This window comes from Tinamus guttatus, unplaced genomic scaffold (genome assembly GCF_059628265.1).
Source record: "Tinamus guttatus ecotype Peru unplaced genomic scaffold, ASM5962826v1 Tinamus_guttatus_pri_ptg000004l, whole genome shotgun sequence".
In the NCBI taxonomy this organism is placed as follows: domain Eukaryota; kingdom Metazoa; phylum Chordata; class Aves; order Tinamiformes; family Tinamidae; genus Tinamus; species Tinamus guttatus.
In genome coordinates this window covers 6,731,145-6,750,855 of record NW_028288538.1, presented here as the reverse complement: position 1 = coordinate 6,750,855, position 19,711 = coordinate 6,731,145, and the positions used below count along the sequence as shown (strand labels likewise).

At 43.6% G+C, this 19,711-nt stretch overlaps 1 protein-coding gene across 1 annotated transcript in view; it reads right to left on the bottom strand.

Annotated features, from left to right (window-relative positions):
- Positions 1-19,711, bottom strand: part of LOC148596381 (cytosolic carboxypeptidase 4-like) — a 182,184-nt gene that overhangs the window by 74,686 nt on the left and 87,787 nt on the right. The window contains exon 7 of the mRNA XM_088520853.1: positions 4,117-4,280. Within this exon, the coding sequence (XP_088376979.1) occupies positions 4,117-4,280 (164 nt within the window). The remainder of the gene's footprint in view (positions 1-4,116; positions 4,281-19,711) is intronic.

Genomic DNA, 19,711 nt, shown 5'->3' with positions numbered 1-19,711 from the left:
CCAGTTTGCCTCACAGAAAGGGCAATACAGAGCACATTTGTTCTGCTGAATATATACAAGTTCATTACCAAGTCCAGTCAGATTTGTGGTGTATAGTGATTTGAATAACCTCAAGAGTGGCTGAGTAGTTACAAGCAAGCAAGAGCACTTCTGTGTGTGTTTAAAGATCCTTCTATGATCTTCTGTGATTTCTTTCTCTTCCATTTGCTTTTTTCCTCTCCTTCCTTTCTGTTGCTATTTAAATTGCTACTACTTAACTATTAGATGGTAAATTAATTATGCCTGAAGTAAGCGTGAATAATTGTACTCAGCCTGGCACAGCTGGGGCTGGCTTCTTGTAACAATCAACAAAAGCTGTGCAGCTCCCAAGATGTTTCATAGGAAAAATAAACAGAAAGAAAACAGGGTCAGCTCCAGAAAGTGTTAATGAAAAGTTGCTGAATTACAGTGGCTCACCTGTGCGCAGCTACATGAAAGCTTTCTAAATACCAAATATATTCATTATAGGCTGTGTTGCTCAGCAAAGCCTCTAAAGAAGGCTCTGGGCTTGTATTCTTGCAATAAAAAAGAAGAGATGCTGAAGAGCACAGAACAAGAAGGTTGAAGGGGTGGCTGAAAGAAGGTTCACTTTCTTATTTGGAAAGCAGGCTCCTAAAGGCATAGAACCGCAGTGAAATATGAAGTCTAAAATACATCTGAACTCAAGATTTGAGCTTCTTCCTCTGGATGACAGGAAGAAACAACCTCACAGTGTGTTGACTTTAGGATTGCCTAAACTCCTGGTCCTAACAGCAACGTGAGACCGTTCCAAAGCCCAGATTCAGATGCTCTCACACCTGCTATTCTGTTAGTGTTACACTATGCCCCCCCCCCAAAAAAACAAGTGTTATATGAAATACCCTCGAAATTCCTCTTACCCCATATTCTGCACCACCAACACAACCGTTTGGCCTTTGTAGGTAAAGCGTTTTCAGGACACTTCAATTCAGGCATCCAAATACAGAAATGCTACATCCAGAGACGGTCATGAAGCAGCAGAAGTTTGAAATTCCTTTACCAACAGTGTAATTGGTGACTAAGCTAAAGAATAGAATCAACAACCTCCTCCACAGAAAGCTGCCACAGGGTATTTAATGTCCCCAGATCACTGAAATTAAAAATATCCAGATAAAGGAAAATGAAGTTTTAATCAAATAGACAGAGTCAAAATTGTCAAATAATTCCTTTTTTTTTTTTTTTTCCACCCCCACCTCTTGGGAGTAAATTCACAAAATGATGGAAGAGCATCTGAGCACTTCCATCTTCATCCATGCATTGGAGGACTCCCCAGAGTCCAACTGTCTAGACAGCTGGGGGGACCCAAAGCCACAGCTGCTGGAACACCTGACAACAAGTTCCTATAGTCAAAATAAATACTTACAATAGCAAAAAAAAAATGAAACCTGCATTTCCCTGTAACTACAGGAAAATCCAAATAAACAGGCTAGGGAGTCATTTACTATCATGGTACAGAAACATAATACTGCATTTCTGCTATTCAAAGACAGTTTAAAGATGCCCCAGATGGTGTGAACAGGTTTCGTTCCATCTATGAATTTTGTTGTTCAAAATTTCCTCCTCCTCATCTGCTTCACTTCCTTAAATTCACTTAAGATCGATGTGAATCGCACTTTAGCCACATGAGTTAACTGACAAGTGGCACTGCTTGCACAACTGGAATCAGGGAATGCTGCACTCCAGTGAAAGATGGGAAACCCAACAGCTCAACAGCAGCCACCAGAGGAATCATAGAATCATAGAATCATAGAATCATAGAATGCTTAGGGTTGGAAGGGACCTCTAGAGATCATCTAGTCCAACCCCCCTGCATACGCAGGGACACCTAGAGCACGTGGCACAGGACTGCATCCAAGCGGGTTTGGAAGATCTCCAGAGAACAAGACTCCACAACCTCTCTGGGCAGCCTGTTCCAGGGCTCTGTCACCCTCACTGTTAAGAAATTTTTCCTTAAGTTCCTAGGAAGCAGAGCTCTTACTGAGCTGCAAATCCTTCCTGCCAATTCTTGGATTTCCCATCCACACACTCAGCCACCTTACTGAGCTGAGCACAAGGAAGATGAACAGATCACATCTGGACAACAGACTAGAATAGCAAGTAAGCATTCTGCTTGTGATTAATAGCAGAGCTAGGCGTATTTACCATCTGAGGTGTGAAGAAACAGGGCTCTACTGAAGAAAGGTACAATTATGATGGAGAAACTCAGGCGATAAATAGTATCTGAGTCAACAGAAAATGTTTAATGACTTCACAAAGGCCTGTCTTAACAGACACTCTTATAGACAGGTCTCCTGAACAAATGGCTGCAATAGATGCAACACTTAAGCACAACCTGAAGGACAGAGAACATGCCATGGGCTTAAACCACAAGGAAGGCAGGAGATGATACTTATGATGAAGCAGGTTGGAGAGACAGAAAGCAAGAGCAACCTGCCACAAGTGAGCAGTCACTGCCCATCTTCATTGTAAAGTTACCTGGACAGTGTTGGCTAAAACCCAATCACTTTTACAGCAAGTGAGGTATGAAGCCTCTTATCATAAAAGATATCTAACACACATGGCATTTAGTTTTCTCAGCACTGGACTCCTGAATGCCCAAGGATTGCAAGGCACCATGGGGTGGTTGGAAATGCCAAGTTAGTGATTCTTCCAGGAACCTGGCAACAGTATGTTTGTGAGGCCAATTTATACCTTTGGAAGAAGTGAATTATTGAATTCCACCTGCAGATATGTTATTGCAGGAGTTTGCTGCAGGAAGAGGGAGGAAGAAAAGCACAGGGGGCCGGGAATTTGCCGAAAAAAAAAAAAATCTGTCTTCTAGTAATAATTCATTCAAATTTATTACCCAGTATTTTGAATCTGAGAACACAGTATTAATTTGCTAAATGAGTTTCTATGAATCTAGTTCAGAGTACTGCATAATGTTTTCAATGGGAATAGTAGCCCTAAGGGAACCAGTGGATGAACACCGAAGAGGGAGGGCACACTTATGAGCAGGACAGCTCTTTCTAGGTCTTCTTTTCCACTCACAAACTTTGAGGTTAAAAACAAAAAAATGATTCTCCATCACAAGAGGTCTCTGCAGGAAGCTGAAGGGTACATGTATTTACCATTTAGTTAATCTTACTCTATAAAGATTAAGTTTCACCTTACTCTTAGGTAGCTTAAGGGAGAATTACTGAAACCTTCTTTAGCTTGCAGCTTACTAGCAGTTAATCATTACACCAAGGGAAATTACTGTTGCCTCCCCAACTAAAGCCAGCTTTATCAGTTTAAGAAGAATGGAGTGTTGGTAGTTTAAAAACTGATTCTACTGTCTTCTGTGGTTGCCAAAAAGTCTGATAGTACTTCTGAGAGTATGAGCAGTTATGTATGGAAATACTGAAATTATTCTCACCTTTCCTAAAATGGTCAGACATGGGAATCTTGCAGATGCATCACAAGAAATTAATCAAGAGAAGTTTAGGTAGATTCTTTATGCTCTCTTTTCCTTATACTCTCTACACTTTGAACAGAGGGGGCTTTAAAAAGGCAATCCCTCTTTGGGAAGTGAGAAACAAGCAATAGCTAGGAGAACCAGGCGTAGGCTTTCTGGATCTGCTGACAAACTTCTCTGTGAAGCTGTGATATTTGTTCCCTACTGTGCAACTCAAAGACATTTTCCTTCCTTGCAAGCCGTCCCCCTCCATGGAGGAGCTGAGGCAAACAGAACATGACATGACACCACATCGAGCAGAAGGTTCCCTGCTGATAATTTTTTCAAGGCAGGCACTATCCCCATGCTCTAGTAATCAGTTTTAGAAGAACTGAAACTGGTAGAAAAATACAAACCAGGTTCCCTTCCTTTATCTGTTCTACTGCATGAATGGCTTCAGAGACACTGATTTAGGCCTTCTTTGGGATTCACTTGCCTCTGTTTCCAGTAACTCTCAATACACTCCATTTCCCGACAAGCAGATCTCAGCCACGAGGAGAGCGATTTCTGTGAATCTAAACCCGAAATGCAACCCCCAACAACCTGACCCACAGGAAAATCCTCTAAATACTCCTATCACTGACCTGTGTGTCCGGAGGTCTGTGATCTCCTCCTCCAGATCCAGCAAGATCGCTGCTTGAGCCATCACTTCCTTGCTGCAGGGCAAGGATTTGAGATGCAGGATGAGCAGACCAAGACAAAATTTGTTTCCCATCTCCTCCAGCTCCTGAGTTCCCAGCTGCAGACCCTGATGGAGAAAATCAGAAAGTTACAGTGCTGAATTTGAAATTCAGAGGTGCACGGAGAGAAACAAGACAGTTCTGCAGAAGACAGACAGCTCTTACTAGTGTTCTATTAATGTCCTTCCATTTGAGTAAGGGGCTCACAATTGCTACACATAGAAATTTCCCCTTAGAGTCATTTAAGAATTCATTGACAACTCTTTGTCTACATAACCTATTCTAAAAGAAAGATATTCTATTACCAAAATAGGGAAATAGAGACTGCCTTTGCAGAAGTGATGGCAAGATTTAGGCTAAGACCGTACCCAGCTTTACAAATAACTAGGACTCATCTCTTCTTTCTCTGTTTAGAAGAGTCATCTCTCTAAGCAACAGGGAAACAAGAGAGGCTCAATAATTGTAAACACTGGACAGTGGCAGGGATGAAAACGGGAAAGAGGAGAAAGATCTTTAACAAGTTATGAATTGTTTTTAAGAAAATCAATAGCAAAGTAAATGCAAAATAACAAACACCTCTGAGGAATTTCACAGTCTATTAAAAGCTCATGTGTCTCTAGCAGAGACAGGCAGAGACAGAGATGCACAAACAGAATTTGGATTTTCAGCATCATGTCAAGTGACTTCTCCAAACTGGAGATCCTCATTGGAGGAGCCTCAATTACAAGTCTTCTGTATTTACTTTTTCACATATATAAAATAAAAACGAATAAAGAAAAAAGATTTAGTGAAGAAAGAACATCCCCAAGGGCCTGCATAGAAGTCAGTCGGCATGAGCACGGGTAGTTTCAAGGAAGCAGAGAGGTGACCAGAGGTCAAAAAAAGCTTAGACAGATGAGGAAAACAAACCAAAGAACCCCATAATGCTAAGCAACTGAAATCCCTCATCTTTATCATTTAGAAACATCATCACATGCATTCCTTAAACACTGATTCCTCAGCAGTAGAATCAGTCAGTCAACAGTTGCTGCCTCTTCCAATATCAACCCAATGCACTTTATCGGCACAAAACTCTGCAGCCAACCTCCTGACAAGAGCTCCCAAATCCCAATCCCAGATTGCTTCTTATGTCAGAAATCCCCATCACTACCCTGGGAATAGCCATATGCAAAATGCGTGCTCCATGCCAGCGTGGCCTGTACTTCTGTGCTCAAATATTTGCTGAGGTCTCTTGAGAACTGACTTCTCCTCTCTAGACAGTCTCTTAAATGTTACTTTTATCAAAACACACAAATCTCTGATGCCTAAGATCTTCTCTCTGATGGGAGAAGAAACAGCATCTTCACTGCAAACTTTGCCACATAAGATCCAGGTACAATGAAGTATAGTATAATGTGAGAACCAAAGCTCACAGATGGAAAAAAGTGCTTAGCAATTCTGCATAGATTGCTAAATTTTTTGTTATTTTACTTCAAAATACTTAACATTTTTAGTGTGGCAGACTTACAGTGGGCAGGCAGAAGAGGTGACATTTCTGAGAAAAATATGTCATCTCTACAGCAAAAAGAGGTATCTTCTCAGGGACAGGAAAAAAAAAAAAAAAAAAAAAAAAAAAAACCCACGAACATCTTGAGGCTCTCCCTGGGGTGCATCCCGGGGCCCTGCTTCCCAGATCAAGGCACCACATTAAATGCCTATCAATGCGGGAGATGCCGAGTAGTGACTGCGCTAAAACTCAGCCTGTGGCTTTATGATCCCCTGGGGCTTTATTCAGGATATGAAGAGGCCTCAAGAAACTATGAGCAGAGAAATAATAATAATAAAGCTATAATATACCTGAGAAGCCTCAGACAGTAATTGCTCATGTGCTGAAGTTAGCTGCTCTATGATGGACCCTTATTGCTTTGATACCAGACAGCTCAGGAGCAACAGCTGGAAACCTCAGCTACAGGATGACTTGTTAACACATTTTATTCTCTTGGAACCCTGACAGACTTTTAGCTTTACAAACTCTGGTAACTCAGATAATCCTCTTCCTCTCATTCCTCTCTCCACTGCTTGCAGGGTGGAAGGGGCATAGCTTGACTCTCCCTAAATTTGAAGCTGTTGACAGCAGATGCATCAAACTAACGTTACTGACAGCACTTCCCTGCAAAGCAAGAAGCTGATACAGTGGCTGGCACCCATCTCACCTGCACTGCTAAAAGGCAGCACTTGTGTCTGGGCCTTCTCTTGCACCTGTGCAGCACAAACGCACATTGAAGAAGAGTGTATGGGAGATGCATGAGAGCAGAGCCTTCAGTAGAGGCACTGCACCTGTGGTTTGGTTAACAAGCTGGAGGGAAACACCCTTCCAAGGCAGGGAAGCTGCTTCTACAGTCTCCTAAATGATTCTACGCACAGTGGTGGCACAAGGACTGGTTCCCACAGCCTTGCAGGAGGGAGCTGCTCTGCCTTGACTCATCTTCCCTGCTCCTCTGGGTTCCCCACCACTCCGTTTTTCTCCAGCTCTGTGCTTCTCACTGCCTTTCTTTGGACACATCTCTCCAAGGAGTGGTGTGAAGACTTCCGAGCTGGCAAATAACCAAGCAAATTGTAGCACAGGAAACACTATCTGCACCAGAACACTGCAGACAAGCTAATCAGTCCTAATTAGCTCAGGGACATGCTAACAAAGCTCTCTAACACTGAGGATCAGCTATCTCCAGACAGGTATGTTTTGTTATGTGAAAATACCAGCTTGGACCAGCATCAGTTTGATGCATCAGGCTCCACTGTGCAACACAAATACATCCACTGGTCCCATGGGCTCTCTCAGGCAGTTTTCTGTGGTATCCTGATGTGAGACAGATGAACAGGTTAACTGTTTCATGGCTACCACAGAGAAAACTTCTCAACAACTTTTGCTAATCCCATTTCCTGTTTTTAACCAGAAGAGACTGCATGGAAGGAGATACCTAATGCACTCCAAATTTGGGGTATTTTTACTTTTCATACTAAGAAACTAATTCCAGACACAAGTAATAGATGAATGAAATAAACATTTAAGCTATTAACTTTGGCCTAGCTTGACCAGTACATTCCTCCTTTTTCTGCAGGAACTGCTGCTGAGGTAGCGCATGGGGCAGCAGGGAATTCTTTACTGACATTGTCCCAGCAACAGGAAACTATGGAGCAGGGATTTAACCAGGAAACTAGGTAAACCAGCACCGCAACTGAGGGAGTTGAAAGACATTAATATACATCAGTAAAGAGAAGATTACAGAGAAAGCAGCTGCTCCCTGGATTCAGGGAAAAGGGACCCTCGCACACTGCAAGGCCACCGCAGTGTTTCCTTGCGCTTTTGCTTGCTTGTTCAGCCGTGGGGCAGCAGTTTTCCCAGCACACTCGCTTCCCGGCAGCGCACACACGTACACATACACTGTATTCTCTCTGCATCTCAATAGCTTTACACATGCACAGCGGTTATGTACCCAAGCTGGGTATAAATAAATTGACAGCCTGGTTTCCCACTAATTCCATCAGCAAGGTCTCACTCAGAATACTAATAGAAACCATTTGGAGGCTACAGAGGATAAACCAGGGAGTTGAATGAAACATTTTGGAGCCTGGTGTCCGCAGCCTAAGGTTTAGTTTGGATCAGATCTGAAAGATACTGTCCTTCCATCCCCCGTGAAGGCAAACGTGCAGGCACACGCTGGGAAACTGGCTGTGCAGACAACAAGGAGAGCAGAGAACAAGCCACGTGTTTCCTCATGCCCCGAGCTCCCTATGCAGCAACTGCGGCATGCAAAAGAGCTGGAGCATGGGAAGGGATACTTGGACCATAGAATTTCAAGAGGATTGAGTGCGTAGAAAAGGTGGAGAATGCTTGAAAGAAAGAAGAATACACAAGCTAGCAAGGATTTCTAGAGAAAGATGAGAGGGGCTGGAGTAAGAGAGAATACAAAAGGATGGAAGAGAAAAAAAGGATGAGGAAGAGAGGGAGGTTGTTGAGGGCAATGGATGCTGGTGTAGAGAGATGGAAATAAGAGGGAAGCTAATGAAATCCTCTATAGCCATCTCACCTGTATCCCTGGACATACACAAACCAGAAAGGCAGGAAGATACTATCCCTTCCAGAGCTCTTGCTGTCCAATAGAACAGCCATCGGTTTTCTGTCCCATTCACTACCAAAAGACATGCTAAGAAGCTGGTTTTGGGCTTTGAACAGACCTGGCCTGGCGTTACCACATTAGCCTTCTCTCTGCAGGCACTGACCCATCTTTCACTTCCTCCCCAACGCACCCCAACAGGCTGAGTGAACGACACGCTGGGCCAGAACAGGCACTTTGGAGGCATCTGCTCTGCTTCATGCTGCCTGGGTAAAGAACATCTCGAGTCCCGACCCAAGCGGTGCAGGCAGCTCCAGGGGGATCAGGGAGCGCAGGCTGATGCCAGGGTTACCCGCGTGCTGTCTAGGCACCAGCCTCGCGCTTCTCACCTGTTACTGCACACGGAGGGAGCTGGGAAGCTGAGCACTTTTGGACGTGGACAACTTCAAGAGAGACAACAAAGGCAACGGCGTTATACCTGGGGTTTTCTAAAAGGGAAATACATGCTAATTCCTCAAAGAAAACAAATGTTGCTCCAGGATACGTCAAACCTCTGGTTTTGCAGACAGGAAACTGCACAAGGGCCACGCAGGAATCCTGGGGCATCGTGCTGAAATGAATCTGCCTTACACAAAGGGCAACCAGGCGCTTCACCCAAGAATGAGCTTTCTCCATCAGGCTCCCAATATTTTCCTCAGGTTCCCCATTACTACTCCATCAAACAACACCTTGAAAACCCATCAGTATCATACCCGTGACTTCTTCCCACACACAGGCTTTCTTCTGCTATCTGAAAACAGGGCGCTCTTGAACAAGCCACAGACAGGCTAGAGCCTCAGGTATCTACAGATAAAGTGCAAGTGGAGCTTTAAATATGTTTGAGAACCTGTGTCAAATGAATTTGTTCTAAAAAGCAGCCTAAGAAAGTGAGAAGCTGAATTTTTGCAAGTCTTAATTTGGCAGCCTAATCCCCGGATTACTTTGCCTCCTCCTCTACTCCCACTTAGAAGTTTGCCTGTGTAAATAACTTCAGTGTACAGAAAGATAACATGACTCTGGGGCCCACCCAAGCCTAATTTTTAGCTATAGATTTATCCAGTTTTGCCATATCTCACCATGGGAGTAAAATAATTTCCCAAACCTTGCTGGAGATCATCACTTCTCTTGAAATAAAAGGATTTATGATGCCTATAATTCTATTCTGGTTTATATAAACATAGATGCTATTCATATTCTTAAAGCATCTTTTTTTTTAAAAAAAAAAAAAAAAAAAACTTAAGTTATTTGTCTTCATAACGCTATTACTATGAGGATCCACAGGTTAATTGTGTGTTATACAGAGAACTGATTGTTGCACCTTAATTTCATGAAATGCCCTCATCTCACGATATTAAATCACACAACACCTAGATATGTTTATGTCTTTCAATGTTTTAAGTAGTAATACTGGGAACTCCCACAATACCTTCTATCACAAGAACTCAGGGTTTTATAAGAAGAGTGGAGGAACCTTAGATCCTTTCCCTCTCATCTCCAAGAGTCATGAGCTGCTCTTCCCACCTCAGAGGCAATGAAAATATGGATTGACCAACATGACACAGCAAACCTGGTGTGCTTCGCTGAACCCATGTCCTGCTGCACTGTCCCCAAACACCCATCCCTGGGAAGCCTCTCGCCCCACAGCGCTGCGTGTCACCTTGGCACCTCTTTAGTCCTTCCCTTTCTAACTCAATGGCTCCAGCATCCTTAGCTCTTTTCCAGACTGAAGCCACCTTCCAGGCCCCTAACCACTTTCACACGCTCCTCCTCACTCCCCTTGATCCCTGCCTGGCCTCTTCCAGGGGAAACAACCCATAACAAACACAACCCTCCACAGGAGGTGCCACCATTCACTCCCAGAGGGATATTACGATATCTCCCACATCCACCTCTTTTTTTTTTTTTTTAAACACATACTGGCATCTTACTCATTTTTCTTTAGTGCTGCTGCATGGAGCAGACACCTTTATCAAGCTCTCTTTATAATAGCTACTTATTTTTCCTGGATGGTTACAGTTAATTCAGAGCCTCGTCGTGTGTCCGGATGCTTTAAACTATTCCTTCAAACATGCTTTATCCTGCCATAGTCTATGTTTCATTGCACATTCTAGCGCCCACCATCTTTCAGTCCTCTTGCTACAGTATAATTTGCATCAGCTGCAAACAGTGCATCTCATTACTGCTTTCTTTACCCTATGGTATTTAAAAATTTAAAATATAAATATCAACCAATTCACAGACTGATAGCTGGACTAATGTCACTATTAGCTTCTGCCACCCCAAGGACAGAGCATGTATCCCACCTATAGTACCAGTTTTTTTTTTTTTGACTATACAAGCTTTTTAGACTATAAAAGCAGTTCTCATGTCCCACTCCATGCCTCTCCCAGCTTCTTGATAATTTTTCTCTTACAGGAAGCTTTCTCGTCACCTCTGACCCCTCTGGGCATACAGGAATCCAAACTGCATAACTATACGAAATAACTTGGGTTTACCCCTGGAAACCACAGGTGACATTTTACCATTTCACCTTCAGTCTCCAATACCTTTTCAAAAAAATAAAAAACCAAAAAAAAATCACCATATTATCAAGGCTCAATTAACCCTCCACAACTAACGTGGTTCCTGGTCCCTGTGTTACTCCAGTGGCAATGGCTCTGTTATTGGTGGTTCTCTGTCTCTAGAAGAAGTCCTCAAACATAAGGAGTCAATTAGCACTTTGTTAAACATGGCACAGAGAGCTCTGAGATGCATCCATACCTTGGCCTACACAATTTTTTTTTTTTTTTTAATCATTCCAGCCCCAAGCGCCCGTTATTTTCTTCCTGAACCTTTTGGTCACCACTTGAAGCACACTCCTCTCCCAGTTCTATGCCTGCTCTAGGAATAAGCCCTTATTTTCTCCCAAAGCTTCTGCCAGGCACCCTAGAGCAGAGCTTTACACGCTGGCGGCTCCCCTGCCCATGCACTGGCCTCCCAGAGGATCATTCTATATCCATGTTCATGTGAGATTTCCCCTGAGATCCTCTGGCTGTGGGTCCCCTTAAAAACAACATCAAATTGGATTTTTATGCAGTGATCCACAGGTGAGAGGTCCACAGGGCCATCTACAGCTCCATTACAACATCACAACTCCTTTTTATAATAACCTTTTATGCATCATAAATCCAACCCCCCTTATGCTGGTACAAACCAAGAGCTACGCAGAATGTTTTTTCCTAAATTATAAATGACTCCTCAGGCTATTTTTTTTTTCCATATCACAAATTCTCTTTGGTCAACTTCAGCAAAGACCATCAAAGCTGGGCTCCCTACCTTTTGCTCCCTAAAACCTCAGGATAAGTGACAGGAAACCACTATGATTCCACAGTTTATCGTATTGGCACTTTTGAAGCAACGAAAGAGCCATTGATTTCCAAGCTACAGGCACACGGAGAAGCACAAAAAGCATCTACACCCGAGAGGGACAGTGCAGGAGAGGGCTTTCCCCATCTTTGGAACTGGTCCCTTTGAAAATGAAGGATGGCAGCACAAGCAAGGAGCTTGTTGGCTGCTTCCTTACAGGTGTCAGAACAATTACTCTGACACAGGACCCTTCTTGCTGTTTGTCACATTTCATAGAAAAATGTGCAATAACAGTGAAAATCTGTCTATTTCTTTCCTTTTGATACTCCGTATGTGCCACCTACAGAATGGCTAATAATGCCAAGGATAATTCAGGCAAAAATATTGCAGGACCCTCTATTACATTTCTTTTAATATAGATCCAGATGACATCTGCTACAGCAATGCCATCTAAAGAGGCCATGATATTAAAGAATATGTGAGAAAATGAGCTCAATGAGAGTTTGTAACAGAGGGTCCAAGAGGCAAAACACTGATCATTTCACTGGGAGGCAGAGTGAAGAGGGACATCCTGAAATGAGCCCTAGAGATGTGAAACACAATAAAGAAAGCTTTCAGATGCAGCAGAAACTTAAAGGCCCATTTCACTGCCAGCCCACTGGTATGGAGTAAACTGATAGCCATTAAAGCTGTTGATCAGTATTTCTATTTCCCTTTTGGCTGGAAAAGTGATTATTAAAAGGAAGAAGAAACAATGGAAAACAAATCTCAGGGCTGTACTTTGTTGCAGGAGAGCTGGGCCTGCAGTGCTTCCTCCCAAGAACCCGACCAGCAGAGTTTGCACAGTGACCTTAGACAGCCGGACCTGTTTCCCAAGGAGGAGTCTTGGACCCAAACTTTTGCAAGCCACCTATAGGCCCTTTCACTATAATCCCACCAGCACAGGCTCAGTTTAATGTCTTCACTTCGGGTGCATTTGGAGAGAATGAGGAGGAAAAAAAAAATAAAAATAAAATAAAAGTCAGGTCTTTGAAGACTCTAAGGAATAGACTGAAAAAAGAGAGACAAGATCAGAGAGACAAAGCGAGGGCAAGGAGAGTTATCTCCAGCAAGCAGGATAACTGATACAACTCAGACAAAAGCAACTTACATTACCCCCTGTTCTACATTGGATATCTCTACTTTGGCTTTTTCAGAAACCAACAGGAAGCAAATGCACTGTAGCTAATCAATGTTTCACTTCCTAGAGCCTCAGGTGAGAAGCATATTGGCCACACACAAGTAAAATACAAGTCACTGAGTCTCTGAACATCTCTTGAACATTCACAGCAAAGCACGCAAACCTTTTTCCGCAGAGATGAGACAGTCACCAGATTATGATATATGGGGATTTCTCATCTTGCAGCTGTACTACCTAGGAAAATGTGCATAAGGGCAAGGTGTACTTTCCTGAGGAGCCCTCTTCAACCTGTATTTTACTTTGGGGTCCTTTTCAACCTGCCTTTTTGATTCCCACTGAAATCCTCTGTTTGCAACAGTGTAATACTCCAATCAAGAGTTCAGTCAAAGAAGAAGGATTACTGTTTCAGCTTGGGGAAGAATATAGACTTCAAAAACAAAGTAGTCAGTCACCAAGCAAATGACCTTGGTAATAGGGGAACAAAAGAAAAAAAAAGTATATAAAAACACCACATAAGATCTGTTACTTCCAAAAGGTATTTGATGAACCTTAAGTTCATCAAAAAACTGATGTTTCCTGAAGAGGTTTGTAAAACAGAGTCAGAAAAAACAACAATAGACATTTCTTCTTGCTTTACCCACCCCAAAATGCAGATTTTTCCTTTGAAAACACTAATGTTATAATAATGCTATAAAAGTAAACATTAAACATCAGAGACACATATAGAAAATCCACTGCAGTGCACAACTCCATCCTTGTAGCACTGTGTCCTGTGGGGAGGAGCATCTCTGCATGTCAAACAAAATTTAAACCTTTGCCTCTGGCAACTGCTCTGAAAGCCAAAGAACAAACTGTTAAAAAGAAACCTTTTGTTTCATCCCCTCCCTTACTTTGTTTTTTTTTTTTTGGGGGGGAAGAACATAATTTTGCCTGACTTTCCACAGAACTATTTGCATGGGATTACCCACAATGCACTGCATTATGGTAATACGCTTCAACCTCTGATGCGTATTAGACTGACAGCGTTAAAAATCTGTCAAAGGGAAAATAAATGATACAGGAAAATGATGATGTAAGACAGGATGGTAAACATTCTGCACTCGTGTAATCTGCCAGAATTCACTCGGAAATTGGCCTGGGAAGGAGAATGAGAGTATTGTGCACTGCAAACAGCTCTAGGGAATGTTCCCAACTCAAGCAGAAAACAATACCTGACTGATACACGGACGTAATCACAAAGGAATAGAAAATACAACAGACCAGAACTAAGAGTTGAATAGGAAACAGGGAGAGATTTTCTTCATTTCTTTGATTTCCCATTGGGTAGCAACTCAGAGGGAACCTTCCCTCTTGCTGTCCATGGACGGCTTGGATCATTGGGCTTCGCTGCACACATTCACTCACTCTTTGCTCCTCTCCAAGCCCTTCTGCATCCTCCTCTCACACTAGCAGTGATCCCCAAAGCGCCCTCAACAGTATCGGTGTTCAGAAGGGGTTGTCCAGGACCACCGAGGCCTAGGGCAGCATCAGTCACAGCATCCAAAGCAGCCATCTCCTCTCCTCAGTCACAGATGGCTACTCAGCCCCATGAGGAAGGGATGACACTAAAGGAGTAAAAACTTCCGAACTTCTTCCAGCATTGGTCTTGTACTTCCCCACATTAAAAAAGCTGTAGGAAAACAGCATTAAACATAACCCTCCGCTTCAGCCAATTCCACCACAGCATGTAGGAATTACTGAGAACTAATTCAGGTAATCAGATACTATTCTTCACATCCCTAATCAAGGTGTGTTTTCTTGGAAACCAATGAGGAGTCCTTGAACTGCCCAGGGACCTTTCTGCAAAGCCCTCATACCAGCAAGAGTAAGGGAAGCCAATGGAGGAACCATGTGTACCACTGGTTGAGCAGAAGGATGGAAGGAAGCAGTGTTTTTCACATATTTTCACATAGCTCCTCTCATCAGGTCTCCTGGAGCTTAGCCACCAAAAAATGAACAAAATTGAAGACAAGGTCAAATTATATTTGCTGAAGTGGAGTTGTAGACATTAGTGTGGTAATTAATCAAGACAACCATGTCAGCAAGGGCCTGACCTTTATTTCTACCCTAGTAACAGCTTTGTCCCTGGCGACTTTCAGCCTGCATGCTAAAGCCACTTAGATACATACTTCAATTAACTGCAGGATACCACACCTGGGAGATGGAAGAGGGTTACTGCAAGCAGCAACAGCCAAACTGCATCCAGAGGGCAGCAGCTAGTCAAGGGCACTGGCAGAACTGGAGGGAGAGCCCAGAATTTCCTTTACCTCTCATACTTCAGTACCCCTAGTACCCCTGCTAACAGCAATACTGTTTGAAGATACTAATCTGGAACCCTGCCATACTTTTTTTTTTTTTTTTTTTTTTTTTTTGGTCAAACAACAGCAGGAAAGAGGGGAAGAGTCTAAGTCTCAAAAGACCTGTCTTAAAAGCTTCTTTTTTTTTTTCCCTCCCTTTTTTCAAAGCACAATAACACAATGGCAACACATGAAACCTACTCAAAATACGATAGCTAAGTGGGCTCCAAAGATACCTGAGTTCAGGACACAGCAACAGTATTCATGGATAGTAGCAGATGGATGCAACACTGAAAGGTTTCTACCCGCATCAGAATAACTGCTGCTAATGCAACCGAGAACCTGAAACTATTCTCGCCTCTCCAGGCGAAACAACAACTCCTGAAGCTTTGTTCCTTAAGGAGGTCAGGAGAAGCAAGTGCTAGTAGCTTATGCCTGTGTATTAGATTCCTTGTCATGATTTTAGCTTTTTAAGAGGGAACAGAAACTGTAAATTAAGATATTAAGTCACACACATCTGCCAAGTACACCTAGCTGGATCTGAGGTCTGAAAATACACAACTCAAGCTCAGGTCTTCCTCAAGCAGATAAAGCTTGGTATAAAATTTAGAATAGATTTTCTAAGGCTCACTTTTGGCATCAGTTTGAAGATTCTGATAGGGAACAGAGATAGAGAATACCCAGACATGATAGTGGAACAAATCAGACCACTAGGACCCCAAAAGCACCAGCAGGCCTTTCTGGCCCTTATTGGCCTCACCTGAGGCCTCCAACCCAGGAGCCCAATTCCAGCTCAGGCCTAGGCTGCTTTGTAGCTTGTCACACACAAGCCCATCTCCAGCAGCTCCACTTTCCCAGCCAAAGCCTCTGCAGATGCACCTCCCTGAGGCAGAGACCACAGTACCCTGCATTTCTTTAAGCTGATTTTGAGTAAACAATGTTTGAACGTTCACACTGTGCACAGCAGCACTTTCCTTTACATAGGTTTAATCATTGCAATTAGAGCAGCCTAGAAGGGCTCCATGTTGAATTTGCTGGATTCCTTTCCCTCCTCCAGGTGTTGCCCCCTGGACAGTTACTCCCAGCCATATGGCTGCTCCCACCCCGGTAGCTACAAGAACCAGCTTTCAGATTCACTTCAGTGACTAGTTGCAGACTTCTCAGGAAGGCCCTAGCTCCCATATCAAACACCTTCTAGGGCTGCTGGCAGCCATTTACTCTGGCAGAGGTGATGGGCAGCCTCCCCAGCTTGGTTGAGTGCTCTGAGTATCCACAGAGCCCTGCCAGGAGCCCAGGCCAGGCCACAGCAGCACCCTCATCCGCAGGGGTGCCGCAGCCCCCGGGCTGCTCTCTTGGATCCCCCGCAGGGTGCACCTACCCTTGCCATGAGCAACAGGGGCACCACCTCACCACAGTGCAAATCCCAGCACCAGATCCAGGGCTCCTTCCCAAATCCCAAAGTCACTGCAATCTCCTCCCCACCTATCTGCCTTTTTCCACCATTTACTGCAGTGAGCAAAACAGTCTCAACTTGGATAAATTTAACCTACTGCAAATTAACATCCAGTTATTGATTGGGATGTGAAGAAAGGAGAGAAATACACCTAAGGAAAACACCCATCCTCCCCCCTTTCTCAAGGCTCAACAACTGCCCCCCACCCCGGCCCCCTCTCCGCTTAGTCTCTGCTCTCACAGTACTCGCCTCAGGCCGGCGATGGGAGCACAGGAGCTCCGCACACCACATCTCTCCCCCGCTGCTGCCTCCTGCTCTTTTCTCCTATGCCTCTTCTTCACCTCCCCCTTTGGGGGTTACACCCTTCTTAAATATGTTTCACCTGAGGCTCTGTAAGGCCTTTGATAAGGCACAGCTGTGGCTGGCAGGCTGGGTTTTTCCCCTTTACAGAACCAGCACAGGGCAGTTTGGTCCTTCCCACCCCAGCAGGGACTGCCTGCTCCAGCAATGGCCAAGTTGCAGCCATGCCAGCCACAGGCCCCTCTCATCAAGGTCCTGGACCAGCCTCCCAGGCTGACCTTCTGCCTACTGTGTGGCTGCAGCCCTACCCCACAGCCGCTGGGCACAGGCAACCACAGCCCAGGGCTATCACAACCTCGAGCTGCAGGGCTTGCTACCAGTACTGCAATTTATGGCAGATTTATGGCTTGCAGGGCCTCACTATGTCCTAGTCACTGTTCCACGGTCACCAGTGGGTCAGAGACAGACACCAGAGGGGAAACTGGACTGGCATATGCTCCATGTGCTCCCATGCACCTTGGCACAGAGCTCACAGCAGCTCAGGCCTCTTCTAGGCTAATACCCACTTTTCTGGTGGTCATGTGAGTGACACCTTCCCCATGGATAGCACCTCTCCATCATCATGTTTGAATTCAGTTAAAAAAAACTTTCCCAAATCAAGTTAACCCTGTAACTCTAGATGCCAAGCTCATTTCTGGTAAAGTTAACAGAAATAACTCACACCAGAATCCAGTACATAAACAGCACCTTTTCTTCTTCCCCAGTTATGGCTGGTGAACATTGGTTCTAGGGAGAAAAGCTGTTTCCGGACTTTTATTGGCAAATGCAATGTTCTGAGACTAAAGAAGCACCAACTGGCTGTTGGTGGAGAAAATGTTAGGCATGGCTTTCAAGAAGTGCCAAACTCCTACAAACTCCTACATACATTGCTGAGAGAGAAGGAAAGAAAAAGAGCACTCTTAGCTGCTATTAGCAGAAGTCACATTTCATGATCAATGAGGAAAAAGGCACAGAAGTTCTCTGTTTCAGACTCATGATCTGTCACCTGCCACAGATGCCTACACACACTTGTTACATTGGTAGCTTTTCCTTCCCAAAGGAAAAAACCTCCTGCCCTTTTGTCACAAAACAATTAAAGTTAAACAAATATGAGGTAAGGAATCTAGCAGAATTTTGTACATGGTGTTCTCTCCTAATTCAGAGCTTGGATATGCACTTCTTTTTAGATATGCTTGCATACTTATGTGCATGCATATACATACACTCACAGATGCACAGGGATATATTTCTAAGATACAGGTACCAAACAGAACTCCTACAAGCACATAAGCAAAATTATATGTTCACTAGACACACCAGTGCACATCCATAGGTATGTTTTCACTCATGAAGGTGTCAAGGAATGTGCACTGAACTAGCTCTCACATTGAAACACATATGTGGAGTCGTTCTTGGAGGAATATGGTCGCCTGATGAACCAGCCATAGGAGACGTTGGAGTCAGCACGTGGCGCAGGACAAAAGGTTACTTGGAACCTGCAACCCTAAGGGAAGATCCACAGAGCCTGACAACAACCAATCAGGAGAGAGGCTCTAAAGGCTCCAGCCAATCGGATGAGACAGGAGCACGCATGGGAACAGAACTGGTATATAAGGGACAGCTTTGTTTCAATAAACTGTTTTTTTCAGGTTGATTCACCTTGGATCATTCTGAGCCCACATTTTTTCTCTCCTCACACATAAGCACACAGAAATACCCCATCAAAACAAACACTCTCTTAATGCAAGATACAGGAAAGTACAGGCAGGCAGTTAGTTAAATGGAAAAAAAAAAATCACATCTGTTTCTCCCATAAATCATGCCCATGTTGTTCATGTATTTATTAGCATCATGCTAATAATTTCTAGCAATTAGTATTATAATAGCAGAATACAAGAACTCAGTGCAGATCTTAGTCTTTTGTAAGTGAATTCATTAAACACAGTAATATTTGTCACCCATAATAAATAGAGGAATAGCACAGAATTGTTCTGTTTCCTGGGCATTTTCTTCAGCATAACATGGATTTATTCAGTAACAAACTAGGAAACAACACAATAAAAATGATTAAATGGAAACATAAAAATTAAACCCCTTTACATAGAGCCAGGCTGAGAGGTACTATCAGACAGCCTCTTCCAGACTCATAATGAAAATCAAAAATGATTTTCAAACTATTTGGGAAAGATATATGTCATTCTTCTCCATTTCTTTGTCTCTACGTGAACATAGTACACTTGTCAGCAAGAGATGGATCATGCAGGCTCCAGTCATGGGTAGCCACAAAGCAGCACTGCGCCTCTGCGACAGAGCCGCGCTGTGTCCCCTCCCGGCACTCGGCCTGTCTAGACAGTGGGTACCAATCCTGAAAATCTGTAGAGGCCGAATTCTGCAATTTTGCAGAGCAAAGTACTTTATGCTCTTACACAGTGACCGTGTGTGCGTGTTTTGTTATCTTTTTTTTTTCTTGGGGGGTGAAGGTGGAGACAGGAGGGGACTTGGTTTTTGCCAATACTCTGTAGCATGATACAGAAACATGGAACAGGAGAGAACTTGATATCAACAACGCTATCCTCCCAAGGATAGCCTTAGGAGGGTTCTGACCATCTCAGAGAGGACCATCAATTACTTCTACCTTTACAGTTCTTATAGTTCAGATTTTAGAAATTATGAGATCTCTTGTTCAAATAAGTTTTTGAGCGTTGTACAATCT